The sequence below is a fragment of the Dasypus novemcinctus genome, chromosome 13, assembly GCF_030445035.2.
Source record: "Dasypus novemcinctus isolate mDasNov1 chromosome 13, mDasNov1.1.hap2, whole genome shotgun sequence".
Taxonomy (NCBI): domain Eukaryota; kingdom Metazoa; phylum Chordata; class Mammalia; order Cingulata; family Dasypodidae; genus Dasypus; species Dasypus novemcinctus.
The window spans coordinates 84,919,105-84,944,161 of NC_080685.1; the positions used below are offsets into that span (position 1 = coordinate 84,919,105).

At 40.1% G+C, this 25,057-nt stretch overlaps 1 protein-coding gene across 3 annotated transcripts in view; it reads left to right on the plus strand.

The window, feature by feature from the left end:
- The window catches only part of NR5A2 (nuclear receptor subfamily 5 group A member 2), a 148,173-nt gene that overhangs the window by 80,830 nt on the left and 42,286 nt on the right, over positions 1–25,057 (plus strand). For all 3 annotated transcript variants that reach the window (XM_004458088.3, XM_004458089.3, XM_004458090.3), the window contains one exon: positions 4,530–4,677. In XM_004458088.3, coding sequence (XP_004458145.2) covers positions 4,530–4,677 — 148 coding nt within the window. The remainder of the gene's footprint in view (positions 1–4,529; positions 4,678–25,057) is intronic.

The window sequence follows — 25,057 nt, forward strand, 5'->3', positions numbered from 1 at the left end:
ATGACAGGCATCTTACAATATGCAAGTCATCAATTTTCAGCTCTTAGAACTAAAGGCAATTTTACTAAAACTGATGAGTGAGATTTATCCAAAGAGGACATTGGCTTAAAGTATTTCTTCAATATCTTCCTTGAATTTAATGGCACAAAGATTACATGTAAAAGAGCAATAAATTAATTTTACTAAGTACATAAAAGACAAGGCCAGCTGCTCCTGGAATGAGTACCAACTCTGCATTCAACAATGAAAATATAATTATGTTTGTCATAAAATGTTAGGAAGTTGCAGATCACTGTGCTGTTATAGGAGTAAATCACCCATCCTCCTTCAGAACTGTGCAGTTTGATAAATTATCCTTGAATGAAATGTTATCTGAACCCCCATTTAACAAGCATTTTTGAGCTTTCAAATTAGCATGTAAATAAATGCATAGCTATAAAGTTGTTGATATGCCAATTGATTTCCTGAGGTCTGTCTCACTAAAGGTCTCTCAATAAATATATAATCCTATGAAACAATTTAGATTCCTTTTATTTGTGAGGTACTGCATTTTAAAGTATAGTTAGTAATGGAAGTAAATTTAGCATTGAGATGGAGAAAGTGACCATGGTAGCTGCTGAGGGTGGGGAGTGGGAAGAAGAGATGTGATGTGGGAGCATTTTCAGGACTTGGAGTTGTCCTGGGTGGTACTACAGGGACAGTTACTGGACATTGGATGTCCTGCCATGCCCACTGGGTGGACTGGGGGAGAGTGTAAACTATAATGTGGACCATTGACCATGTGATGCAGCGGTGCTCAGAGATGTATTCACCAAGCGCAGTGAATGTCCCATGATGATGGAGGAGGTTGTTGTCGTGGGAGGATTGGGTGAGGGGGTTGGGGGAGTGTATGGGGACCTCATATTTTTTAATGTAACAATAAAAAAAAATAAGTATTAAGTTCTAGTATTTGAACTTATTACATACCTGTTAGAACCACATAGATGGGAAGCAGACTTGGCCCAGTGGATAGGGTGTCCAACTACCACATGGGAGGTCGGTGGTTCAAACCCCGGGCCTCCTTGACCTGTGTGGAGCTGGCCCATGCACAGTGCTGATGCGTGCAAGGAGTGCCGTACCACGCAGGGATGTCCCCCGCATAGGGGAGCCCCACACGCAAGGAGTGCACCCCGTAAGGAGAGCCGCTCAGTGCAAAAGAAAGTGCAGCCTGCCCAGGAATGGTGCCACACACACGGAGAGCTGCCACTACAAGATGACTCAACAAAAAGAAACACAGATTCCGGGTGCTGCTGATATGGATAGGAGCAATCACAGAAGAACACACAGTGAATGGACACAGAGAGCAGACAACTTGGGGGCGGGGAAGGGAAGAGAAATAAATAAATAAATTTAAAAAAAAAAGGAACTACATACACATCAAAATTTACTTAGCCCTATGTTAATAATAAAAAATAATTATTTGGATTACTTTCAGTGGTAATGTACTATACCTTCAAATATGAAGTTCTAGTATTTGAATTTATTTGAAGTACACACATCAAAAGTTAACTATTTATTTATTTATCTCACCTTCCCCACCCCCCCACCCTACTTGTCTGTTTTCTTTGTCTATTTGCTGCATCTTCTTTGTCCGCTTCTGTTGTTGTCAGTGGCACAGGAATCTGTGTTTCTTTTTGTTGCGTCATCTTGTTGTGTTAGCTCTCTGTGTGTGTGGCACCATTCCTGGGCAGGCTGCACTTTCTTTTGCTCTGGGCAGCTCTCCTTACGGGGCGCACTCCTTGCGCATGTGGCTCCCCTATGCAGGGGACACCCCTGTGTGGCAGGGCACTCCTTTGCGCATCAGCACTGCGCATGGGCCAGCTCCACACGGGTCAAGGAGGCCTGGGGTTTGAACCGCGGACCTCCCATATGGTAGACGGACACCCTAACCACTGGGCCAAGTCTGCCGCCCAGTTAACTCTATCTTAATGATAAAAAGTTAATATCAACATATTTATGTTTTATTTTAGTATGGTCTTTCAGATTTAGCTTATGGCTTTACTAATGTTTTTTATTTAAATGTATGATGTACATATTAAGTTACAGCAGCAGTGTGTTCAGTAACTGAACCCAAGCATAAATTGGTATTTTGTCCCAGCAACAATCGTTTCTTTATTTCTTTTTCTTTTAGGAGGTGCTGGGGATTGAACCCGAGACCTCACACATGGGAAGCAGGAGCTTAACCACTGAGCTACACCCGCTCCCCCCATCATTTCTTAATAGTCACAAAAATGGGAGGTGCCTCATTATCATCTAACTTAACTGCCTTATTTAAAGACAAGGAGGGGAGCTGATTAGCTCAAGTGATAGAGCTTCTGCCTACATATGGGAGGACCCAGGTTCAATCCTTGGGCCCTCCTGGTGAAAAAGAAGACAAGAAAGCATGCCCACATGGCAGGCCAGTGCCCGCACGAGTGCCCGCATGGCGAGCCAGTGCCCCGCGCAAGTGAGTCACGCAGCAAGATGACGACGCAACAAAAGAGAGACGGGACAGTCGAGAGTCTAGGTGAAGCACAGCAGAAACCAGGGACTGAGGTGGTACAAGTGACAGGGAACCTCTTTCCCTCTTAGAGGTCTCCAGGATTGAACTCTAGAGGAGAGAAAATGAGAAGAGAAGACAACACAGAGAGCAATAACAGCAGAATGGGAGGAAGGGAGAGGGGGGGAAATAAATAGAATAAGTAAATCTTTTTTAAAAAAAATAAATAAATAAAGACAAGGAAACCAAAGGATGGAGAATTTACACGACTTGCTCAAGGCCTGTTGTTCCTAAGAGGCGGAGCTGGCCCAGATCTCTTGCCATCTTGCCCCAGGCTTCTTCCCTCCTCTCACCCCACAGGGCCTACTTGGCATCACTCATTCATCTACCCCATTTGTTTCTGTAGAATTTATGTTGTTATTCTTGGGAGTGGGTAAACCATGTACAGTTTTAAAGGATTTAGATCTCAGTCGCAGCTTTTATACAAGAACTTCCTTAGAGGAGAAAATTCCCTGTTAAGAGAACCTCGTTTGCTGGTGAAACTGGAATGTGTGCACCTCAGACTTCAACCGCTCGCCTGCTCCTTCCAGCTCGGGCTTCAGGGTGCCTGTGTACTGACCCTTTGACACATTCTGACACAGAAACCAAAGGTCCTCTTAGAACGTTTGGTGTTTAAATTTCGTGGACAGACACCAGCACTTTGGCAAAGCCGGCTCGATGCATGGAGCTGTCCTAGAACACACAGTAACTGTGGCTTTTACATGTGTAGTTGACTTTATATAAACTGATCGACACCTTGGGGGGTCATCTTTCCACTGACTCATAATTTTTCTCACTCTTGAAAAAGGTTTCTGTAGACCCAGTATTCTCTAGTTAAAGCTGAAAATTCAACTCATCATATTTACACAATAAAAAAAAAATCCATTCTGCCTTGTTTTTAATTGCAAATACTACTCAAGGGACTAGTTCTCCTGCTTCAGAGGCAGCCCTGTGCCTTCTTCTAGAGAAGCAAGTGCAGTCAATTATGGTAATGAAATGTCAATAAATATAAAAATTTAATACAGTCTGCTCTGGGTGAGTGGCAGATGAGGACTTGCCTCCCAGACAAATTTGCTGCTGCTGCAAATATTAAATGCACCTAAAAGAGTATCTAGTAGCCTGAGAGCTCTCCAGTAAAAGAAGGATGAGAGCGTCAGGTACCAACTGGGCTTTCCCATTATGCTGTAATCGCAGCAGCAAAGCCTGGTACTATCACTGACAGCCATGCCAACATCTTAACTTATTATTATAAAATGAATTTATGTCCCCACGAATAATCTAGGGCCTCATAGTGCTTTTTTAAAATAAATGAACAAAGAAATATGTATGTATGTTTTCGTTTTCTGGGCCAGGGAATTATACTGCTTATATGTAAGATCACTGCTGTCTTTAGAGAGAAATGCATTAATAATCATCTGAAAAATGTGTAATAGTCTTGCCTCAGATTTTTAGGAAGCAGCAAACTAAACAAGAATAATTTTAAATGGTCTCATCCACAGAAACACGCAATTTCAAACTATGACTACTTTAAAATGTAGTGTCTTAATACAAATAGAAATTTACCTTTATCTTCAGTTTCCTCATGTACTGTTAATAGTTTTTCCTCATGTACTATTAATAGTTAATAAAATTATAAACATAGAACACTGTCCTGGATTGAACTTTTTGGATGGTATATTTTTTCTCTAAACTTACAAGAGATACATTTTGAATCTTATTTGATAGTATATGTTCATAACAGAAAAGGGCATAAATCTGTATAAAATTAAGTCCTTACAGAACTTTTCAGGACTATTAAATTTATACATTTTATTTTGTAATTGATACATTTTATGATACTAGAATGTGTCTCAAAGTACTTCCATGAGGAAAGTCTGCTCTGTTATGAATGTGTATTGGAATCTCATTTTACCCACAATTCTTAAATATTTTTCTGGTTCTGACAGTCCTCAAAACTGATTCTGTATTGCAGGTGGACTATTCCATAATAGCATCGCAAGCTGGGGCCACCCTCAACAACCTCATGAGTCATGCGCAGGAGTTAGTGGCAAAGCTTCGTTCCCTACAGTTTGATCAACGGGAGTTCGTGTGTCTGAAATTCTTGGTGCTCTTTAGTTTAGGTAAGGATTCTTTTTTCTCATACTACATACAACTGGCGATTACTGAAGGAAGCCAAACTTTGAAGGTCTTGAAGCCAATATATATTTTTGTTTTGCCAAGAGAATGTCCTTCCTCTCAAAATATGAAAGCATCAAACATGAATATATTTTCAAATATTTCTACAGGCTTCATAACCTTTTAGCTGATGGGTTGAGGTATGAAAAATGATTTATTATATTGGAATCCTGTATTTTTTTCCATAACGGACAGGTGAGTGGCCGTCATATAAAGCTTGGCAGAGGCCTTACCTGAAATAGCTCAGGATAGACGCATGGTATCAAATTTTAGCCTTCTTTCTACCATTGGTCGTTTCTATGTGTTTTTTTGCTTCTGTTTCCTATCTACTGCTATTTTTATTCTTCTAAAATGTGTGTAGTAATTAAAATTGTTTCTTAAATCTCTATCAGAATTAACTAGGGAATGTTTATAACTACATGCACACCTATGCAAGTATAAAAGATGATGGTTGTCAAGGGGAAAGGATGTTTGTTTAGGAAAGCTTTGGAGAAGAAAGATAACTAAGCAAGACAGATTAGCTAAATCAAGGTTTTCAGTGAATCAGTGGAGAAAAATCACCACTGCTTGGAATAAAAAAAGGATTAAGGAGATGGATTTTTATTGACTTCAAAGGAACAGATTTTTCTGCCTGTCCCTTACTTGATTTCTGCATCTTGTTGGCTTAATAAAGTCAACTTAAATAAACTTTTTGCCAAGTTCGTTTATTACTTATTGGCAAAGAGCTGAGGGAGGCAACTTCCCTTGAAAGAAAAAATTCAGAAATCAGATATACCAACATATGTTTTTTCTTATTCTTCAGTTATAAAATGGTTGTGAATTCATATTCTAAGAAATAAAACAATAAAGCAAACTGCAAAGTAAAACAGATGTGTCTACTTTCCAAATTTGGTACTTTAGTTTTAAAATTCTTCTTGACAGCACTGCACAACTGTTGCTAATAAAGGAGTAGTTTGAAGTAATATAACCAGAGTTAATTTTTCACATGTATTCAACATGAAAAATAAAAAGCATTTTCATATTTTGGAAAATGTGATAAATATAGCAAAAAGAAATATTACTGAAAATTTAAAAAGACAACAGAATTTATAGATGTAGTGTTCAAAGGTGGATAATGCCAGGGCTGAATCCTGTGTGGTTTCTGTACTAACCCCAATAAATAGGAAAGTTCCATTCTAGTCTACATCCTTTATCCAAGCACAGTTTTTAGAAAGTTGAGAGGAAGACGGCATTGGTTTGTTTGCTGTAATATCACAAATTTTTCTGGCTTTTGGTCAGATCTTAGTCTTTTCAACTAGTACATTTGATCAGTAATTAAATGAAAATGCACAATATATGTGTAAGAAATCTTATAGGAACTTAGTGATAAAATATTTAAAGAGAGTCGTCTCACTTCATTGGTGTTTTAAATTAGTTGGGTAACTATCACATTTGAAGATGCACTCATTTACCATGAACCGTCTTTGGTTTTCATCTCTTTTATCTTTCTTTCAAATGGTTTGACTCATTTTACTAAATTATTATATGCTCTGCCAATACTATGGGGAGGAGTGTACTCTGAAGTGCTTTCAGTCTTTAAACCTAACAGTTTATCTTCCTCAACAACTGGGCCATGTATTTACCAGAACCTCAGGTCCATGATCTCTTGTTTAATGAGCATGTTGACTGTGTGAGGAGCCTCCAGCACTAGTGAATAGCAGCTTAAATGGCCCTTACAGTCGAGTCTTTTTGTTTTAAAGGAAGAAAGGAAAGCATAGCCATCAAGGTAGTCAGAGGTAACCAACCAGTTTTGACCAAGAGTTTATTTTTAAAGAAGCAGGAAAAAAGTAACTGGCAGTAAAGTTCATGCAGTTTTCAGTTTATGAATAGAAAGCTTTTTTTTTTCCCTCCTAGAAACAGTGGATAATCTGTTTTTTTAAATTTTATAACTTTATTGAGGTATATGGGTAATCAACTTTTCAGTACCCAGGCTAGCCCCCAAACATGATATGAAATCATACCGGGGCCACCCTGGAAAGTAAAACCCAAGTCCTGAGATCTAGCCTGTTATCCTAAATCCTCAGGAGCTTTGAGCCCTCTGGGTCTGATACCAGATATGTTCACTGCCCAGCCCAACCCAGCCTTGAGCCTGGAGAAGAAATGAGGATTTTGTTGACTGGTCAACATTTAACAGAATGTTTGTAAGATAGTGAGAGAAGTTGGGTGTGAGCCTGAGCAGTTGCAGCCTTCCAAACTGAAGGAATATTTGGCACGAAAGTGAGGTGGCAAGAGGGAACAAGGCAAGCACAAGGAACTGGTCGTGGATCTTTACGGCTTGAGGGAAGCAGCAGATACTGCCAGAGAGGTAGGCAAGAGCTTGGTCATGGAACTCCTCAGGTGCAGGCATTTGACAAATACTTAAAGAGCATTTACTATGTGCCAGACCCTCAGTAGGCATGGAGACACAAAACAAAAGTAAGTGCATAATCATTATTCTATAGGGAATTAGGAAGTAGAGCGGGGTTTTTAAAGGGTGGACAGTGAGAATAACTAAAGTTGATTTGCCCTTTGGAAGGATGACTCTGGTGGCAGTGCAGGAAGTGGAATGGAGAGGGACAAGGCTGGAAACTGGGTTTTTAACAGTGGTTCTAATATTCCAGCAATGCAGGACCCTAGTGGTAGAGATAAGAATGAGGTAGGGGATAAGAACAAGTTACAGGTACACAGTTGACAAGAATTCTTCTGGACCGCTGCCTGATTTTTCCTCCCTTAATTCATATCCATGAGCAGACATGAATTTATTAAGCAGTTGGAAAAAAGGAACAAAAGTGAAAAACGCCCTCGCTCTCAGGACTATGTGTGTGATGCAATAATAGACTTTGAAGGCCCCATCTCTGCTAGCTGTAATTTCTTTAAAATCTTGTTAAATACCTGTATTTTTTGCCTAACCATGAGATAATATAATTTGATGATCTGGCAGATAAGCAGATATTCTAGGTTATTTAAGTTGACCAGTTAAAATGAATGATTCCAGAGAAGCCAAAATAGAAGTCTTCATGTTTATTTATTGGTTTGTCCCCATCTCCCCCTTCTTCTAGAAAGGAATCAAAGTGAGCCATGAGAGAAAATGTGGTATCTGTACCAACCAATGTAGAAATTTAATCCCACAGAGAAATCAGTGTGTAGGATCATGATAAATAATATCGTGGCATGCATTCTAAAGACAAGCAGACTTCCCATAAACGGTATCTCAAGAAAACAAATGCAGAACTGGGAAATGATCACCTGGTTTTTAACTGCAGCCTACTGAATAATGTCATTATATGTTCAAGCCCATCGGGAATATTCAAGTGGCCTAAGTGCTCAAGCCAACAAGTGGCCAGGACGTGCCAACCAAGAGTGGGTATTCTGGTCTTTGGATTTTCTTAGCCTGGAGACTCAATGGCTGGATGCTTCCTGACTCTTGTTGCATCTCAGATGGCAAGAGAAAGTACTGGAGGCCTATTACATCCTATTTTCTCTAATCAATGTCCTTGATTTGTTTTAAAGTATTCTCTTCTCTGCCCAGCCAGTGCTTCTGAAAGCATTTCTTATATTCAGCTGAGGTATAGAGATTGCTAGTCTCCTTGAGGGGATTTCCCCAGTGTAAGATGTGGATGATATTTTTGCTTCAATCTCTATAAGTTCCCTGAAATGGTTAGGAGACTCAATTCTGCCTCTGTAAGTGCTTCTCTGCATTCGAATTCAATGCTCTAGACTATCAGTTTGAGTTATAAATTGTGCTTTGTACCCTAGAGTCCTAGTACATTGCCTGGTACAAAATATGTACCTAAAAAATATTTACTGATTAAATGGATGGGTAAGTGGATTTTTTAAGATTTACTTTATTTATTCCCTCCTCCTCGTTGTGTTGCGCCCACTGTCTGCTCTCTGTGTCCATTCACTATGCGCTCTTTGTGTCTGCTCATCTTCTCTTCAGGAGGCACCGAGAACTGAACCTGGGATCTCATGTGGGAGAGAGGCGCTCAATTGTTAAAGGCACCTCACCTCCCTGCTTTGTGTGTCTGTTTTCTTTCTTCTTTGTGTCTCCTTTGTTGTGTCATCTTGTTGCGCCTGTCTTTCGTGCCAGCTCACTGTCTTGCTCATCCTCTCTAGGAGGCACCAAGAACCAACTGGGGACCCCCCTATGTGGTAGACGGGAGCTCAGTCCCTTGAGCCACATCCACTTCCAGGATTTAGTTTTAAATTCAAAGCAAACCTTCACCAAAGTAGTTTGTGATACATAATAGCAGATAGTTTAGCTAAAAAGACATATGTCAAATGCAAGTTAGTTTTCTGAGACCAACTCTTCCAAAGATCTCCCTAATAAACATCTCATAATTATTTCTGTCAGTTAGCATTCTCCTAATATATGAGGGAGATATTTATTTTTTAGCTCTTTGGGAAAGCTAGTCTCGGAACCCTAACTTGGAGAAAGATTAGAGAGACTATTGGTGGCTAAAACCAGGTGATAAATGCATGTAAGTCCATTTGGGTAAATGCAGACCAGAGGCGTCAGTGCACGTTTACTAACAGTAGTTGGGGAATATCGTTCAATAATTCTTGGCATTGAAAAAATTCTGTTTATGGTACAATCGATTGAGAAAATTGTATCTTTCTTCATCATGGCAGCTTTGTTTTACAACAGATTTTGAACGGTGGTGTTTGATTATACCATCACACACCCCAGGTGAGACACCACCTTATGGAGGCAAAACCCCGAGGGAAGATGGATTGCGGCTGCCTCAGGGAATGACCAAACTGGTACAGACAGGAAGCCAGCTGAGAGTTAGACGCTCTCGCCAGACTGCCGCCTGAGCACCTTTCCTGGCAAAGCACCAAACATGCCAAGGGCATAGTTGAACAACAAAACTGCCTGAGGAATTGTTCGTGGCATCCCCAGGGATACTGGTGCAGGTGTAGCGTCAGACCGCAGCTCCTTTATTTTAAAGGACTTACGCAATCATCCAAGCAGTTACTGGAAACGCCCCAGAATAAAACCGTGTTTGCGTGACCGGATCAGCAGGTTGAAAAGGGTTTAAAAAATGGATGGTTAACACCCTCATGTCTTAGAAGACCTTTAAAATCCTAATTTGGAAAGAGGAAATGAGGTATTTCTAAGACAGAGCAGATGAAGTTCTAATTTTTCTCCATGCCTGTTGTCTTTAAACTATACAAAACTAACATCAAACAGGGAGGTGCGATGTGTTTTTTTCTAGCAGTCTCAGTGAAGTAAAGCTGTTTTATTTCTCAAATTATTTAACTGTAAGGCCCATGAACACACGAAGTGTTTCTGTCTTGCTCCTGCCATACTACCTGACATATACTAGGATTTTACTAAATATTTATTGCATCCATGAATGAAAGAATGCCTTTCCTCCCAAGTTCTAGGTTTAAAAAAAAGTAATGGGAACTGGAAAAATTAGTGAAAAAATCAGTAAAAGAAAGTTTAAAGAAAGGGAGGCTGGACAATAGATTCTGTGGGTCAATAGTGGGTTGGTATCCTTTTTACCTGAGAAAGTAAAGATACGTCTTCACAGTATGAAAGAGGTTAGTATAAGGACAGTATTGACCAAACAGATTCCTTCTCATTTACATATAAATTAATAAATGGAATTTATTACTGGTGACCAATATTTAGGTTCTTTTTGAAATCATGACACCAAGAATGGTCATATACTAAAATAAGCCATAGAAAGAAGTGGCTGTTAATGTCTTTCTTTGGTAGTGCTAATAATAAAATATCTTCAGGTGGGTAAATTGCCCAGTTTTTCCCTCACAGAGGGAAAGGACTTAAGAGATCGTCTTTCTCCCATTTTGTAGGCAAGGAAACAAAACTACCTGATTTCTCCAACATTTTGGGCACAGAGCGAGGACTGGAACTAACAACCCCACGTGCTAGTTACTGCTTTCTCTGTCATGGCACACCATCCTCTTAGACATTTGACTCATCAAGTATATTTTAAAAAGACTACATGCATACTAGTAAGCGTTTATATGGGCAAAATAATGTGGAGAAATAGGACAATCATCTAAGGATTATGGACCAAAAAGAAAACCAACCTCTACTGGGTCAAACCATGGGAGAATACTTAACCTGCATTTCCAATCATCAATGAGTATGCTGAATAATTTTAAAGCTTTTGGCTTTCCTTGGTTTCTGAATATATCCTAAGTCTTGTTACTGCTGTGTGAACTCTGGGTTCCAGAGCTTCAGTGAGCTTGTAGAAGGGACTTGCCTTGTAGCCTTGCCCTCCCTCTCCTAAGAATCTCCTTGTATAGTTTACTTTTTTTTTCTTTAAAAATAAAATAAAATAAAATAAAAGTGAGAAGGGCATACAGAGGTTCCAGGAATGGCAGATTTGGGAGTAAACTGTAGTTCTATTCTGTTTAAAGTGCTGGGCCTCCTAAACCCTTATCACATCACCATCTCCCACTACAATGTCAATCTCCCTCACATCCCAGAGGTCCCTCATCTGGCTAGGCTGTCAATGAAGAATTTAGCCCCTAACATTTTTTATAATGTCCAGTGGATCCATTAAGGACATATTAATACCAAGGACTTCCCCACTGGATGGAGTTCTCATTGTTATCAATCGTTTCCTGTTGCAATGGGACCTTTTAAGTATAAAAAAAGAGCTTCACCTCATCTGCACCAAGCCATCAGTCCTTTTGTGCAAAGCAAAACTAGTCATGCAGCTTATCATTTTTTTATTCACTTCTAGTTTCAGAAATATGCTTCTATGGAAAAGAGATAGGCCTCTAATACATAGTAAAAATAACTCTTAAAATTCTTAATATTTACTTCTAGGAAGTTTTTACTTTTTCAAGTGAATCTCTGTCCACACAACTTTGGAAAGTTGAATCAAATTGGCTGTTTGCTTACATGATATTCTATAGTTTCTTAAAAAAAAGATATAACAATATACCTGTTGTCCTAGATTTCAGACGGAAACCCCAAACATTAATGTTGAACATGCAATGGAAGCCAATTTCACAATCTTAGCTCATCTTTCTTATCAGCAATTTACACGGGGAGGCTAGAAGTTTGACGAAGACCATTGGTGAGAATCTCTAGAGTTGTTAGTGTGAGAGTCTCCTAAACAAAGTAAGAGGTGCATCAAGAGAACCTCTCAGAGGACTTATCCTTATTCCCCTAAAGTGTAAGGGACACCAGGACTATCCGTGACTCACATCTGGGGGGGGGGGAAACAACCACATGTAAAGGCTGTGGAGGAGCTGTCCTTGAGAGTAGAGTGGGAGAGACTTGTATAGTTTACTGTTGGAGCTTAGGTTTGGTGTTTTCCTTGGGCCATTCACTAGAAGCTAGAGACATTAAATGGTAACTTTATTCATACCACGGTCTGTTTAACTCTTTGTGATATTAGAAGGAGGAAATTAGCAAAACTAACTGGGTGGTCATCCTGTTCCCTTTGGCAGCCCTGTGCACTAAAACCTAAGGCAGGTAAAGGAAAGCCAGTGGTGTCCATAAATTAAGGCAGCCAATAGGGAAGCTCCTTGGTGGGGAGGGGAGTGAAGTCGAAAATTCTGTTTTCAGACAGAGCCTTCTACTTCCCCTAAAGGGTCCAAAAGCATCTGGGGGAGTGGATGTGGCTCAAAGAGTTGAGTGCCTGCTTCCCACATGGGAGGTCCTGGGTTCAGTCCTCGGTGCCTCCTAAAAACAAAACAAGCAAACAACAAAAAAACTAACTTGGAGAACCCCATGTTGCTCAGTACCAGCCTCCCACATATGAGGTTTGGGGTTCAATCCCTGGCCCCGGAATCTTACAAAAACAAAAAACAAAAAACTGCTCATGCAATATGATGTGGACATTGGGAAAGAAATGATAACTAGATAGTAAATAAGATTGCACCATGTTTACTAGCCAAAATAAATGTGGATTATTTTATTCTTTTGGGTAAGGAAATTTATTTGCAGTGATTAGTTTGCCAATCATCTTTAGATTTTGATATGACAGGTATTTTTCCTTATTTGAATTTTGTCCAGTAATTCTTCTGCTTCGACATTTAAATAAAGATCCAGCCCTTGTTTTCCCTTGATCTAAACATACCCTGTTTGTCCTGGCTTTTGATGTCAGAACCTGGCTAAGATGCACTGTCAGAGCTCCCCACACAGGGCATTGGTCAAGCGAAATGCCTATTGGGGAGGTTAAGACTGCAGCATAGGAAATACAGGAACTCCGCTCTTCTCACTGCCCAGGCCAGGTGTATATTGAAAAATGGGGGCTTCTTTTTTTGAGTTACTGGGCCAGAAATTGAACCCAGGATCTCATATATGGGAAGCTGGCGCTCAACCGCCAAGCCACATTGGCTCCCCTGAGTTGGTTTTTTCAATTGTTTTTTGCTTGTTGTTTGTTTGTTTTGTTTATAGGAGGCACCAGGAACCAAACCTGGGATCTGCCATGTGGGAAACGGGTACTCAACCGCTTAAGCCATGCCTGTTCCCCTAACCATTGAGCTTACATCTTACCTAAGTAGAGACAGCAGGGATGGGAGAAGTAGTAAACATTCAGTCATTAAGTGAGTCACACAAAAGGCTCCTGTGTTAACATAGCCCAGAGAACCGTGGCCCTGGCTGTTAGTTACTTTTTCCTTATTTTGTTTGAGAGGAAAGACTGCTATGAAGTCACCACCAAGGTTGGTGTGTGCTCTCCCATAAGGAGAAAAGATTTCATGTGCACACCCTCTTTGTCCTGCCTGCTCAGTTGTCTGCCAGCCCTGGGAAGGGCGCCCTAATCCTGCAGAGGAGAGTGTAAACTGGCTGCTTGAATGACATTTTGGTTTGCTCAGCCGGGTCCAACTGTCGGCCTGGCATTGTGGTGTAGGTTGTACTGAAGACATGGTTCTCCCACCTCCCGTGAGGAGGACCCACTTAGCGGGATCCCCTGGTGATGGGCCCAGTGAAGGGCTGTCCGGCGGGGACAGTTGCTGCTCTGGCTGGGCTGGGCTCGGGCCCTGCACGCTGCCCTGCCCAGGCTTTGAGCTCCCACGAGTGGCCTCCGCGGGGCGCAGCCTGTCACAGCACACCCCCACCTTGGCTCTTCTGGGGTGGCCTGGAAATATGATAGAGCTCACCTCGAGCAGGGAATGCCACGTCTCCAGAACAGGGCCCCACTCTTGTTGGGTTTATTTTTTGCCACCAGCCTTGGTGTCCCTATTGCCTGTGGGGTGAAGGAAAAAAACACAATTCTAAGCAATACTTGTTTGCAACATTCAGTTCAGTTCAAACACGAGGCTTCTAAATCCAACAGAGAAATTTGATCACAGTGATTAACTCTGTGTCTGCAGTGCCTAAAGCAAAATGAACTATCCCCTTTATAAATCAGAGAGTGGCACAGACTGCATCATTGCTATAAGCCAGTCAACGGTGAACCCAGAAAAAGCCAGAAGGGCTCATTCCCATTGCTTAGTTGACTGTCCCTTCCACAAGTGCTGTAAAAGCTTCATGAGGGGTTGAAAACTGGTAAAAATTTATATTTGTGCGTCACAGTTTATGTCTGAATATTAATTCGGAAACAAGCATGTCATAAGATTCTACTTACGTGGCATTTGTATAAAAGATGGTCTTGAAACAGCAAAAACCACTTCCCTTTTATGTGGTAATTATCCTCCTTGGGACTGGTCACAATACTTGCCTTATTACAAACACACCACACACAATCACTCAAACTCACCACACACATGTACATTTACTCATGCACCACACACCCTCACATTCGTGTACTCAGACACGCGCACACAGGCCAACAAAGTCTAGTAATGTGATATATTTACCTCGTATCTTTACCCAAGTGCATCAGTTAATTTGTTCCTGGTGAAGTCAGATAAGCAAGAGAAATATCCCAGGATTCTTATTACAATTAGCATTCCATCTCAGTTCTTACCTTTTCACACATGATATTCTAATTTAGAAAAACACTCACTAGACACTTGTCAAATAACTGCACATATCTTCATACCAATACCTTGCTAATATATATGCAGCTGAGGGTAATGCTGGCAAATAAGCTTTTCCTAAAATTTATGCAATCATTTGAAATTCAGAAAGGATTGATTAGCATTCAAGAGATGCCACTGTTCAATATTTACACCATAGAGATTTGGCAGAAGCAAATAATGGCACATAAAGTTGATGCTTGTCTTAATTAAATATAGTATAATAGGTGTTGTGTAGATTTTTTTTTTTCTTTCAGTGAGCAAAGCAGTTTAGCAGTGACCAGATATAATTCATTTTGGAGTTCCAAGTTTGAACTTAATCAATATGTATTTATAGCCATAGAAGGAGTAATTATCATTTGTTATCTGCAAGCATTAGAATATAATTGCCTAAATAGCATTTATTTAGGCATATTTCTGAATAGTTTATGCCTAAAAATATTTATTATGTTTTAGTTGGTAATATGAATATTGTCATTTTGCTAACTACTGCTGTTTAGTGCAGTGACTTCTCAGAGATATATTGCTCTGGCAAACTAGGAATAACCAACAAGAAAAATGAAATGAGAATGCTGTGTGCTCTGGTCAACATTTCTCCCTGCTTTAACAAGCGCCATCTGCTCTGTTAAAATCTCAGCATAAAGTGACTCTTAGTACTGACTCAGAAGAGGTTCGCCCTTTAATGTGGTCAGCTCAGATCCAGCACACTAGTGAATGCTGGGCCCCTAGGGCCCCCGGGATCCGTTCTAAAAGTTGCAAATCAGTGACTCACACCTGAGTCACTCTTTAAACCTTCCTTCTAGTTTGCTGATAAAATCTGATGAGTCTAATCCTGGTTCTGGCTGTGTTTGGTTAAGAGGGTTAAGTTCCAAACAGATCAATCGAAACTAGGTACTGAGAACACATGTGGAAGTAAACAGCCTTTCATGGTTTTAAAAAGTCTTTGGACCTTGAGGATGCTATTTCGGAAGAAGGCATGGTGCACCCATTGACGAAACCAGAACACGACACATCATACAACACTATCTGTGCCTATCACTGCTTCTCCCTTCGGTCTCTTCTCTCTTTTTTTTTTTTGCTCCTTCTTTCCACTGGACCAATGCATGTTGCACTCATGGTGTTCCCTTAACTGTATTTTAGCAATGAGACAGCCTTCCTCAATCCCCACATTTACCTTTTACAACTCTGACAGTGATAACCGAGGCATGAAAAGAGCTGGGAAATTCTGCACGGGTCACCTACAGGAGCCTTATCAGAGGACACTGTCCTTAACCACCTCGCCCTGATACATCAAGATTTTTTCACAGCAGCTGTAGCCTCAGCCCAGGAAAGACACCAAATCCTAGAATGTTAGCATAGATGAGAAACTGGAGATTGTCTGTCTAACCATTTCTCATTTCTAGATAAGGAAATTAAGACCAACAGAAGTTAAGTGATTTGTACATGATCATGTAGAGCCAGGATTTGAACCGAAATATTCTGAAAAGGAAAAGAGCACAGATAGGGGTTTCAATAATTACTGAAAGACTGTTTTTGCATTCTTTTCAAAGTTAGACTTACATCTTTCTTGGCCTGCCTTTTTAACTAAATCAAAATATCTCATCATTGTGATGTATAAAAGTAATTTCCCAGAACAGTGAGGAGTGCACATTACCTTTCAGTATATGAGGGCTCAGTTGTGCATGTTGTACCCTGGATACACTGAACTTTGGGAGGCAGCATCTCCCCACCGTCACTCACCTTCGACTCTTCCAACCCATTGGGAGTACATGGAGCTCTGTGCCATCTACAAATGTCGGCGTGACCTGAGTGAAAATGCCAACTCAAAATGAACAGTTCTGCCTAACCTCTCATGGGGAATGATCACATTCTGGTTGTGTCCTGTCATTCTGTCCTGTCTTGGTAATATTATATATAAGCATTAATCGCATACCTGAAATAATCCTTTCCTTCTGCTGTTCATCCTAAGAGAAAATAGTCATTATTATATTGGTATTATCGTCTATGCAGAACTTTCTTTATAAAGGGCTCTTTATTACATTTTTCTTACAGTAATTTATAAAGGTCATTAGACTTAGAGAGTATGGCAGACATGCCCAGGGCCACAGAGTCAGAGAGAGTCCATGCTCCAAGCTAGGTTCTTTGACTCCAGACCTCTTGTCATCTCTCTATACCACGTTGGAAAGGAAGCCCTCTGATTTAGGACTGGAAGGGCAATAAATGAAGTAGAAGGAACGGAGGAAAAGGGTAGCCTGTTTATGACTAGTTTCTACTACTGAGGCAGGATGGCATCGTGGTAAAGACTGCAGACTTGAATTCAGATTTGTTCTACTACTTCCCTAGGCAACTTACCCCTCTGTAAAATGTTCTGTCTTTCTGAATCATTGTTTTGAGGGTTCAATGCAATAATGAATTTGAAGAACCTAATGACTGGCACATGGTACCCAATAAATTATTATTATTCATAACCTTTATTATTTATATCAATAGAAGTCATATAAATGAAGGCCTCTTCTAGAATGCACTCTTTGGTGTACGCATTGAAAGACTTCTTCCTGATGCCAGCAATAAGTGACATATTAATTCAGACCCAAGCCAGAGTTTAAAATCTTTTATCTGCTAACCAAATCTCTTGCTACAAAGAACATTGATCTTCTGGAAAAACTGGAGAAGACACCATTATTATCTTTTGTATTTTGAAATATGTTAGAGAAAACAAACTCAATTCACTTTCCTTTATTTCATCTGCCACCAGTCACAAAATCAAACCAAAGTCAAGTAATGGTCAATAAATCCTCTTTCTAGGCTCTAGATGATGACATTCTGGCAAAATAGAGTGGCCAGGACAGACACCTGCTCCCTAGAGAAAACTTACGTCAGGAAGTTCTTCAGCTTTTCCCCCTCCAATTTTCTAGAATTGTAAGTCCTCTATAGTCAACTTCAACTACCTAAAGAGGATGTAATACTTCCTGCAGATTTAGTCTTTAAATCAACTGGTTAAATAGAAATTATGGCTTCAAACATATAAAAAGGAAGATTTCACTTAGAGAAACTCTATTTCTTTTGGAACTAAAATTCTGGCTAACTTATTCCTTCCAAGGAAATCGTTGGAATTTGAAAACCGAAACCTTTCAAATAAATTAACCTTATTCTTTAACTAATGTTAAAGTAGTATAAAATGATATGATGTTCCATTAATAACTATTAGGAACTATTAGTAATAGTAACTAGAAATAATAGCATTAATTAATACTAGCAGATTCTCCCTTTCCTTATATTGCTAACTTCAAATTCAAGGGTCTAAGTGGAATGGAAAATAGGGAGAAAAGTTAAAAAATTAATTTGTGCATATTTTTAAGTATTTTCATCGTGTGACGACATGGACTTTGGAATCACAAGCTCTGTCTAGGTTCTGCAACCTAGAAGCAAAAAAACAGGCTTTGCTGATGTCAGCAGCAGTACCCGCATGTCGTAACATGTAAGTCAACTGTGCGCTTGAGCTTCCTTGGCTGTAAAATGCTAACATTGCTACCTACTCACAGGATGCTCGTGTGAGGTTCATCGTTCACGTTTTGGTTGACGATTACCTCTCTGGGAAGCTTCCCTAACTTCACAGGTACACACTTCTTCCTCTGGCTTCCTGTTGCTTCTCACAGAAATTTCCCTTATCATATCATTTGGTAATTGTTGTGTGTGTCCCGCAGATAGAACGCCACCTCTGCCTGCCTTCTTTCTTCCTAGCACCTTCACTGTGCTTGGGATATAGGTCACATTAAAAGCAATACTAGCTTAGTTTGAGTGTTTGATTACAAGCGCTCCTATTATCCATCTTCTATGAGCAGAGCACTTTATATGTATTTTTTCTAATCTTCACAGCAAACCTGAGAAGAAGACAGGTGTCTTCAGCCAACCCTGTTTATTATGCCTCTCTGAAATCAAGGAACTCAAATGAATAGATGAAACCACCTATCTGGGAAGGACTCAAACTCAGATTCGCACACACTTCAGACACCAAAATCCAGATTTTCTCCACTACTCACTGCTGCTTTTCTGATTAAATAATTAAGTTTAGACACCACACAGCATTACTCTATAAATGCTTGTCAGTTCTGATTATGAAAACTCATTCTACGTAGCTCAGTCAGGAATCTGGAGGAAAGCCGATCCTTCTCGATCTTACCTGAAAATGCAAGGGTGCACTACCAGTCCTACCCTTCTGTGAGGAGCCCTCCTTCAGCAACCTCCGGATTAGCCAGCGTGGTGTTACCAGAGCTGCTTTTAGAGTAGGATTGCAGGTCTTATCCCCACAGTCACAACTATTGCTGAAATTACAGGATAATTATCCTTCATGCCTGTTGATTCTATGCAGATTTTCTTTTTGATTTGAAGAAGCTTCTGGTATCCAAATTCCTATCCTCTTTCCATCTTTAATTGTGAACAGGGTCTGATAAATTTATCAGAAGTTCTTGGCCTGGATTATTAGCAAACTCTCCCTTCTCTCATATTTCTAGCCTCAAGCTCAAGGGACACAGCATTGGGGGAGAATAGGGGATGGAGAGAAGAACATGAATTTCTGCATGTTTTTAAATATTTTAAGAATGCCAAAATAAAATGAAAAAAGGTTTCATCATGTAGTCCTTGGAATGTTCTTGATACTCAGAGTCAGGATAGTTTTAGGAATTAGCAATTTCTTTTAAAATACAAGAAAAGATATCATTGTTATTGCTTCTGACAAGAAACTATGGGACAAACTGGATAATCACATATGCTGGCATTTTTCCACATAAAAAGCAGGTAGGGTTCACAAATACAGAACAGTATCATTTCTACTTATAAGTTTATTTATTTTTTATCCGCCCCCCCCCCCCATTGTCTGCTCTCTGTGTTGCTGTGTGTTCTTCTGTGACCGCTTCTATCTTTATCAGCGGCACGGGAATCTGTGTTTCTTTTTGTTGTGTCATCTTGTTGCGTCAGCTCTCGTGTGTGTGGCACCATTCCTGGGCAGGCTGCACTTTCTTTCGCGCTCGGTGGCTTTCCTTACGGGGAACACTCCTTGCATGTGGGGCTCCCCTACGCAGGGACACCCCTGCGTGGCAGGACACTCCTTGTGTGCATCAGCACTGCGCATGGGCCAGCTCCACACAGGCCTCACGGAAGCCCAGGGTTTGAACCTTGGACCTCCCATGTGGTAGGCAGACGCCCTATCTATTGGGCCAAGTCTGCTTCCCCTCCACTTATAACTTTAAGGAACTTTTTCAAAGAGGTAACTGGAGAGCTTTATTCTTGTCTTATAAAGGAATAAGGCTTTGAAGATTGAAAAAATATCTTAATTTGCCCATTTTTCTCACATATTTTCTAGATTTGAATATTGACTTATGTAATTTTGGAATACTAAAGAAATCCTGCATCTGGATCATCATTTCACTGATCTGTATTATTTCATGATAAAATGTACCCTGCAATTTATTGATTCATTCTTCAGTTGATGGGTGCTTCGTCTTTTCAGTTTTTCTTTATACCAGGCTAAAGTAACATTTTCTACATGTCTTCCTGTACATATGTGCAAGAATATAGGATATATTGCTAGGTCATCATTTTCTACAGTAGAAATTGCTAAATTGTTCTTTAAAATGGCTCTACCAGATTACATTTCCAATAGCAGCAAATAAGAGTTTTCTTTTATCCACATCAACACTATAGTTTTTTCTTTAATTAGGGAAGTTGTAAGTTTACAGGAAAATCATGCGAAAAATGTAATTCCCATCTACTTCCCTATTATTTTTTTTTAAAGATTTATTTATTTCTCTCCCCGCCCTGCCCCCGGTTGTCTGTTCTCTGTGTCTATTTGCTGCGTCATCTTCTATGTCTGCTTCTGTTGTTGTCGGTGGCACAAGAATCTGGGTTTCTTTTTGTTGCATCATCTTGTTGTGTCAGCTCTCTTGTGTGGGCAGCGCCATTCTTGGGCAGGCTGCACTTTCTTTTGCGCTGGGCGGCTCTCCTTACAGGGTGCACTCCTTGTGCGTGGGGCTCCCCTACGCGGGGGACACTCCTGCGTGGCAGGGCACTCCTTGCGCGCATCAGCACTGCGCTTGGGCCAGTTCCATGCAGGTCAAGGAGGCCCAGGGTTTGAACTGTGGACCTCCCATGTGGTAGACGGACGCCCTAACCACTGGGCCAAGTCCGCCGCCATATGGAATTCTATACTTAACTTCCAGAGTAACAGCCAAACTGTGTTCCACAACAGCTGCACCATTTTACATTCCTACAAGCAGTGAATGAGTATTCTTATTTTTCCATATCCTTTCCAAAACTTGTAGTTTTCTGTTTTTTTAATGTCTGTGAAATGATACATCATTGCATTATGGTTTTGATTTGCATTTCCTTAATAGTGGTTTTGAGCATGTTTTCATTTGCTTTTTAGCCATTTGTATTTCCTCTTTGGAGCAATGTCTATTAAAGTCTTCTGCCCATTTTTAAATTGGGTTGCTTTGTCTTTTTATTGTTGATTTGTAGGTTTTCTTTATATATTCTGACTATTAAATCCTTATCAGATATATAGGTTCCACATATTTGCTCCCATTGAGTAGGATGTCTTGTCACTTTTGTGGCAAAGTCATTTGATGCACAAAAGTTTTTAGTTTTGAGGAGGTCCAATTTATCTTTTTTTTTTTTTTTTTTTTTTTTTTAAAGATTATTTATTTATTTATTTAATTTCCCCCCCTCCCCTGGTTGTCTGTTCTTGGTGTCTATTTGCTGCGTCTTGTTTCTTTGTCCGCTTCTGTTGTCGTCAGCGGCACGGGAAGTGTGGGCGGCGCCATTCCTGGGCAGGCTGCTCTTTCTTTTCACGCTGGGCGGCTTTCCTCACGGGCGCACTCCTTGCGCGTGGGGCTCCCCCACGCGGGGGACACCCTTGCGTGGCACGGCACTCCTTGCGCGCATGAGCGCTGCGCATGGCCAGCTCCACACGGGTCAAGGAGGCCCGGGGTTTGAACCGCGGACCTCCCATATGGTAGACGGACGCCCTAACCACTGGGCCAAAGTCCGTTTCCCCCCAATTTATCTTAACTTTCCTTTTGTTGCTTGTGCTTTGGGTGTAAAGTCCAAGAAATCATTGCCTAATACAAGATCCTGAGGTGCTTCCCTATGTTTCCTCTAGGAGTTTTATAGTCCTGGTTCATCTTTTTAGGTCTTTGATCCATTTTGAGTTAATTTTTGTAGATTGTGTGAGATAAGGATCCTCTTTCATTCTTTTGCGTATAGATTTTTACTTCTCCCAGCACCATTTGTTGAAGAGACTATTCTTTCCCAATTGAGTGGACTCGGAAGTCTTGTAAAAAACCATTGGCCATAGATGTGGGGGTCTATTTATGAACTCTTAATTCAATTCTATTGGTCAATATATCTATCCTTGTGCCAGTACCATGCTGTTTTGACCACTGTAGCTTTGGAATATGTTTTAAATTAGGAAGTTTGAATCCTCCAACTTCATTCTTCATTTTCAAGATGTTTCTTGGCTATTTGGGACCTGTTGCCCTTCCAAATAAATTTGATAATTGACTTTTCTATTTCTGCAAAGTAGGCTGTTGAGAATTTGATTGGGATTGGTTTGAGTCTATAAATCAATTTGGATAGAATTGTCATCTTAATATTAAATCTTTTAATCCATAAAGAAGGAAAGTCTTTCCATTTATTTAGGTCTTCTTTGCTATCTTTTTGTAATATTTTGTAATCTTCTGGGTAAAAGTCCTTTACATCTTTGGCTAAATTTATTCCTAGATATTTGATTCCCTTTTTTTTTTTAAGTTTTATTTTACTTATTTCTCTCTCCCCCCTCTCCCAGTCCCCCTGTTGTCTGCTCTCTGTGTCCATTCGTTGTGTATTCTTCAGTGTTTGCTTATATTCTCATTAGGCAGCTCCAGGAACTGATTCTAGGACCTTCTGGAGTGGGAGAGAGGCAATTACTCTCTTGTGCCACTTCAACTCCCTGTTCTGCTATGTCTTCTTATTTTCTCTCCTCTCTGTCTCTTGTGTCATCTTGTTGTACCAGCTCTCCACATCAGCTGGCACTCCTGCATGGGGTGGCTTTCCCATGCTGGGTGGCATTCCCACAAGGTGGCACTCCTGCCCAGGGTGGCATTCCCACGTGGGCTGACACTCCGCATGGGCCAGCTTGCTGCATGGGCCAGCATGCCCTCACCAGGAGGCCCTGGGCATCGAACCCTGGATCTCCTTCCTATATGGTAGACGGAAGCACAATTGGTTGAGCAATATCTGTTTCCCTGTACATCATTTTTTATACAGTTATTGTAGCTACTTTATAGTTTTTAGTTATTGTGAATACAAGCTTTTTTCTATTAAATTTTCTAATGGGTTGCTATCCATGTAATTGATTTTTTTTCTATTGAACTTGTGTTTATGAAACTTGCTAAGTTCTCTTATTAATTAAAATGGATTTTCTATAATTTACTTGGATTTTTTTATGCACAACTACATATGCTGCAAGTAAATACAGATTTATCTCTCCTGATTTTTTTTCTTATTTTATTGACTTGACAGTGTTGACATGAAGCTTTGAAAATGGTACTCTTGCCTTAGTCCAATCTTTACTGGGAATGCCTTTAAAGTCTCATAATTTAGTATGGTAATTACTATAGGTCTTGAGTAGATATCCTTTATTAGATTACAGATGTTCCATTTTATCCCTAATTTGCTAAGAGTTTTTATCATAAATAAATATAGACTGTTATTAAATGGTTTTTCTGTATGTTGATATATTAATATTTATTGAGATGCTCCTACTGTTTTTCTTCTTTTGTTAGTGAGTGTATCAGCCAGTGTTCTCCTGAGAAACAGAACCAATAGGACATATGTAAATGTATATGTATATGTATATGTATGTGTGTATATAAACATATGGGGAATTATTTCATGGAATTCACCCGTGCATTTGTGCAAGCTGACAGGTCTGAAATCTGTAGGGCAGAATGGCAGACTAGAAGCTGCAGCAAACATTCATGTTATGGTTTTGAGGCAGAATATTTTCTTTTCCAGGAAATCTCAGTTTTCAACTAAATTGGATGAGGCCTACCCACATTATCAAGGGTAGTCACCTTAACTTAAAATCAGCTGGTTGCAGATGTTGATCACTACCATCACAGCAACATCTAGAATAGTGTTTGACCAAAGGACCAGGCACGAAAGCCTAGCTCACAGTGACGTAGAGTTAACTATAACAGTGACTAAAACGTAACTAGAGTTAAACCAGCCTTGCACTTTAGGATAAGTCATACTTGGTTGTGATGGACTTTTTAATATACATGAAATGAATTCTTTTTCCTAGTGTTGTACATTGTGCTTATAAGTGATATTAATGTTTATAGTTTTATTTTCTTCTGCTAGTTTTATCTCATTTTTAATATTCTTCTTGCCTTTTTCTCTTTTTCTTCATCAATTTTCCAAAGTTTTGTCTATTTTATGACTCCTTACAAAAATAGCTGTTGGTTTTGTTAATCCTTTATTTTTCCTTTGCCTTCTATTCTAATTAATCCTACTCTTAAATTTACTGTTTTGTTGTTCTAGTGTAGCTTCTTGTGTTGAAATAAGAATACTGTTGGGTTGGGCTTTGCAGGCTTGAGCAGGCATATGTTGGGAGGATGGGTCAGATGGTTCAAGGAATTGGGGTTAGGGTTGGGGGGAGCAAGTGAACACAGGAGATTGTCATACATGGTTGAAACTATAATGTTGAGAAAACTCTTTAGAAAATATAATAAGGAAGGGTTACTGGTTTAGAGTGTTTGGTGAGGGCCCTCTGGCACAGGGTGCACCCGATACAGGCTTCTAGGGAGTGTGTGTGCTCATCTTTTCATAGTGTGTTATATGAGTGGGTGGAGACCCATACAATGAACAGGAAGGTGTTATGCTCCCATCTTGGGGAGGCCAGAGGGGAGGGTGTCTCTCAAGAGCATGGGTAATACCTAAAGGGGGAGGACAGACTAGAGTGTCAAGCCCTCAGCATTGTTGCAAGTATCTATGAATCTTGTCCTTCAAACAGAGAAGCTTGGTTGTCACTGTGGGCCCTGAGGGGAGGGAGAGAAAGGAATAGAATAGTTGAAAGAGGGGGTAACTGGGGGTCAGAGAAAGTGTTCTATATGACCCTCCGATGATGTATAAAGGTGTATAGTCTACAATGTAAACCTTAATGTCAACTATAATGTAACCAAAAATTTATAAAAGTGTACAGTAGATCTAAAATGTAAACCATAATGGAACCATGGTTGCTAGCTGTTTCAATGTCTGTATATCATTTGTAGCGAATGTAACACCCACATGTAAAAAGATCATTGCTGGAGA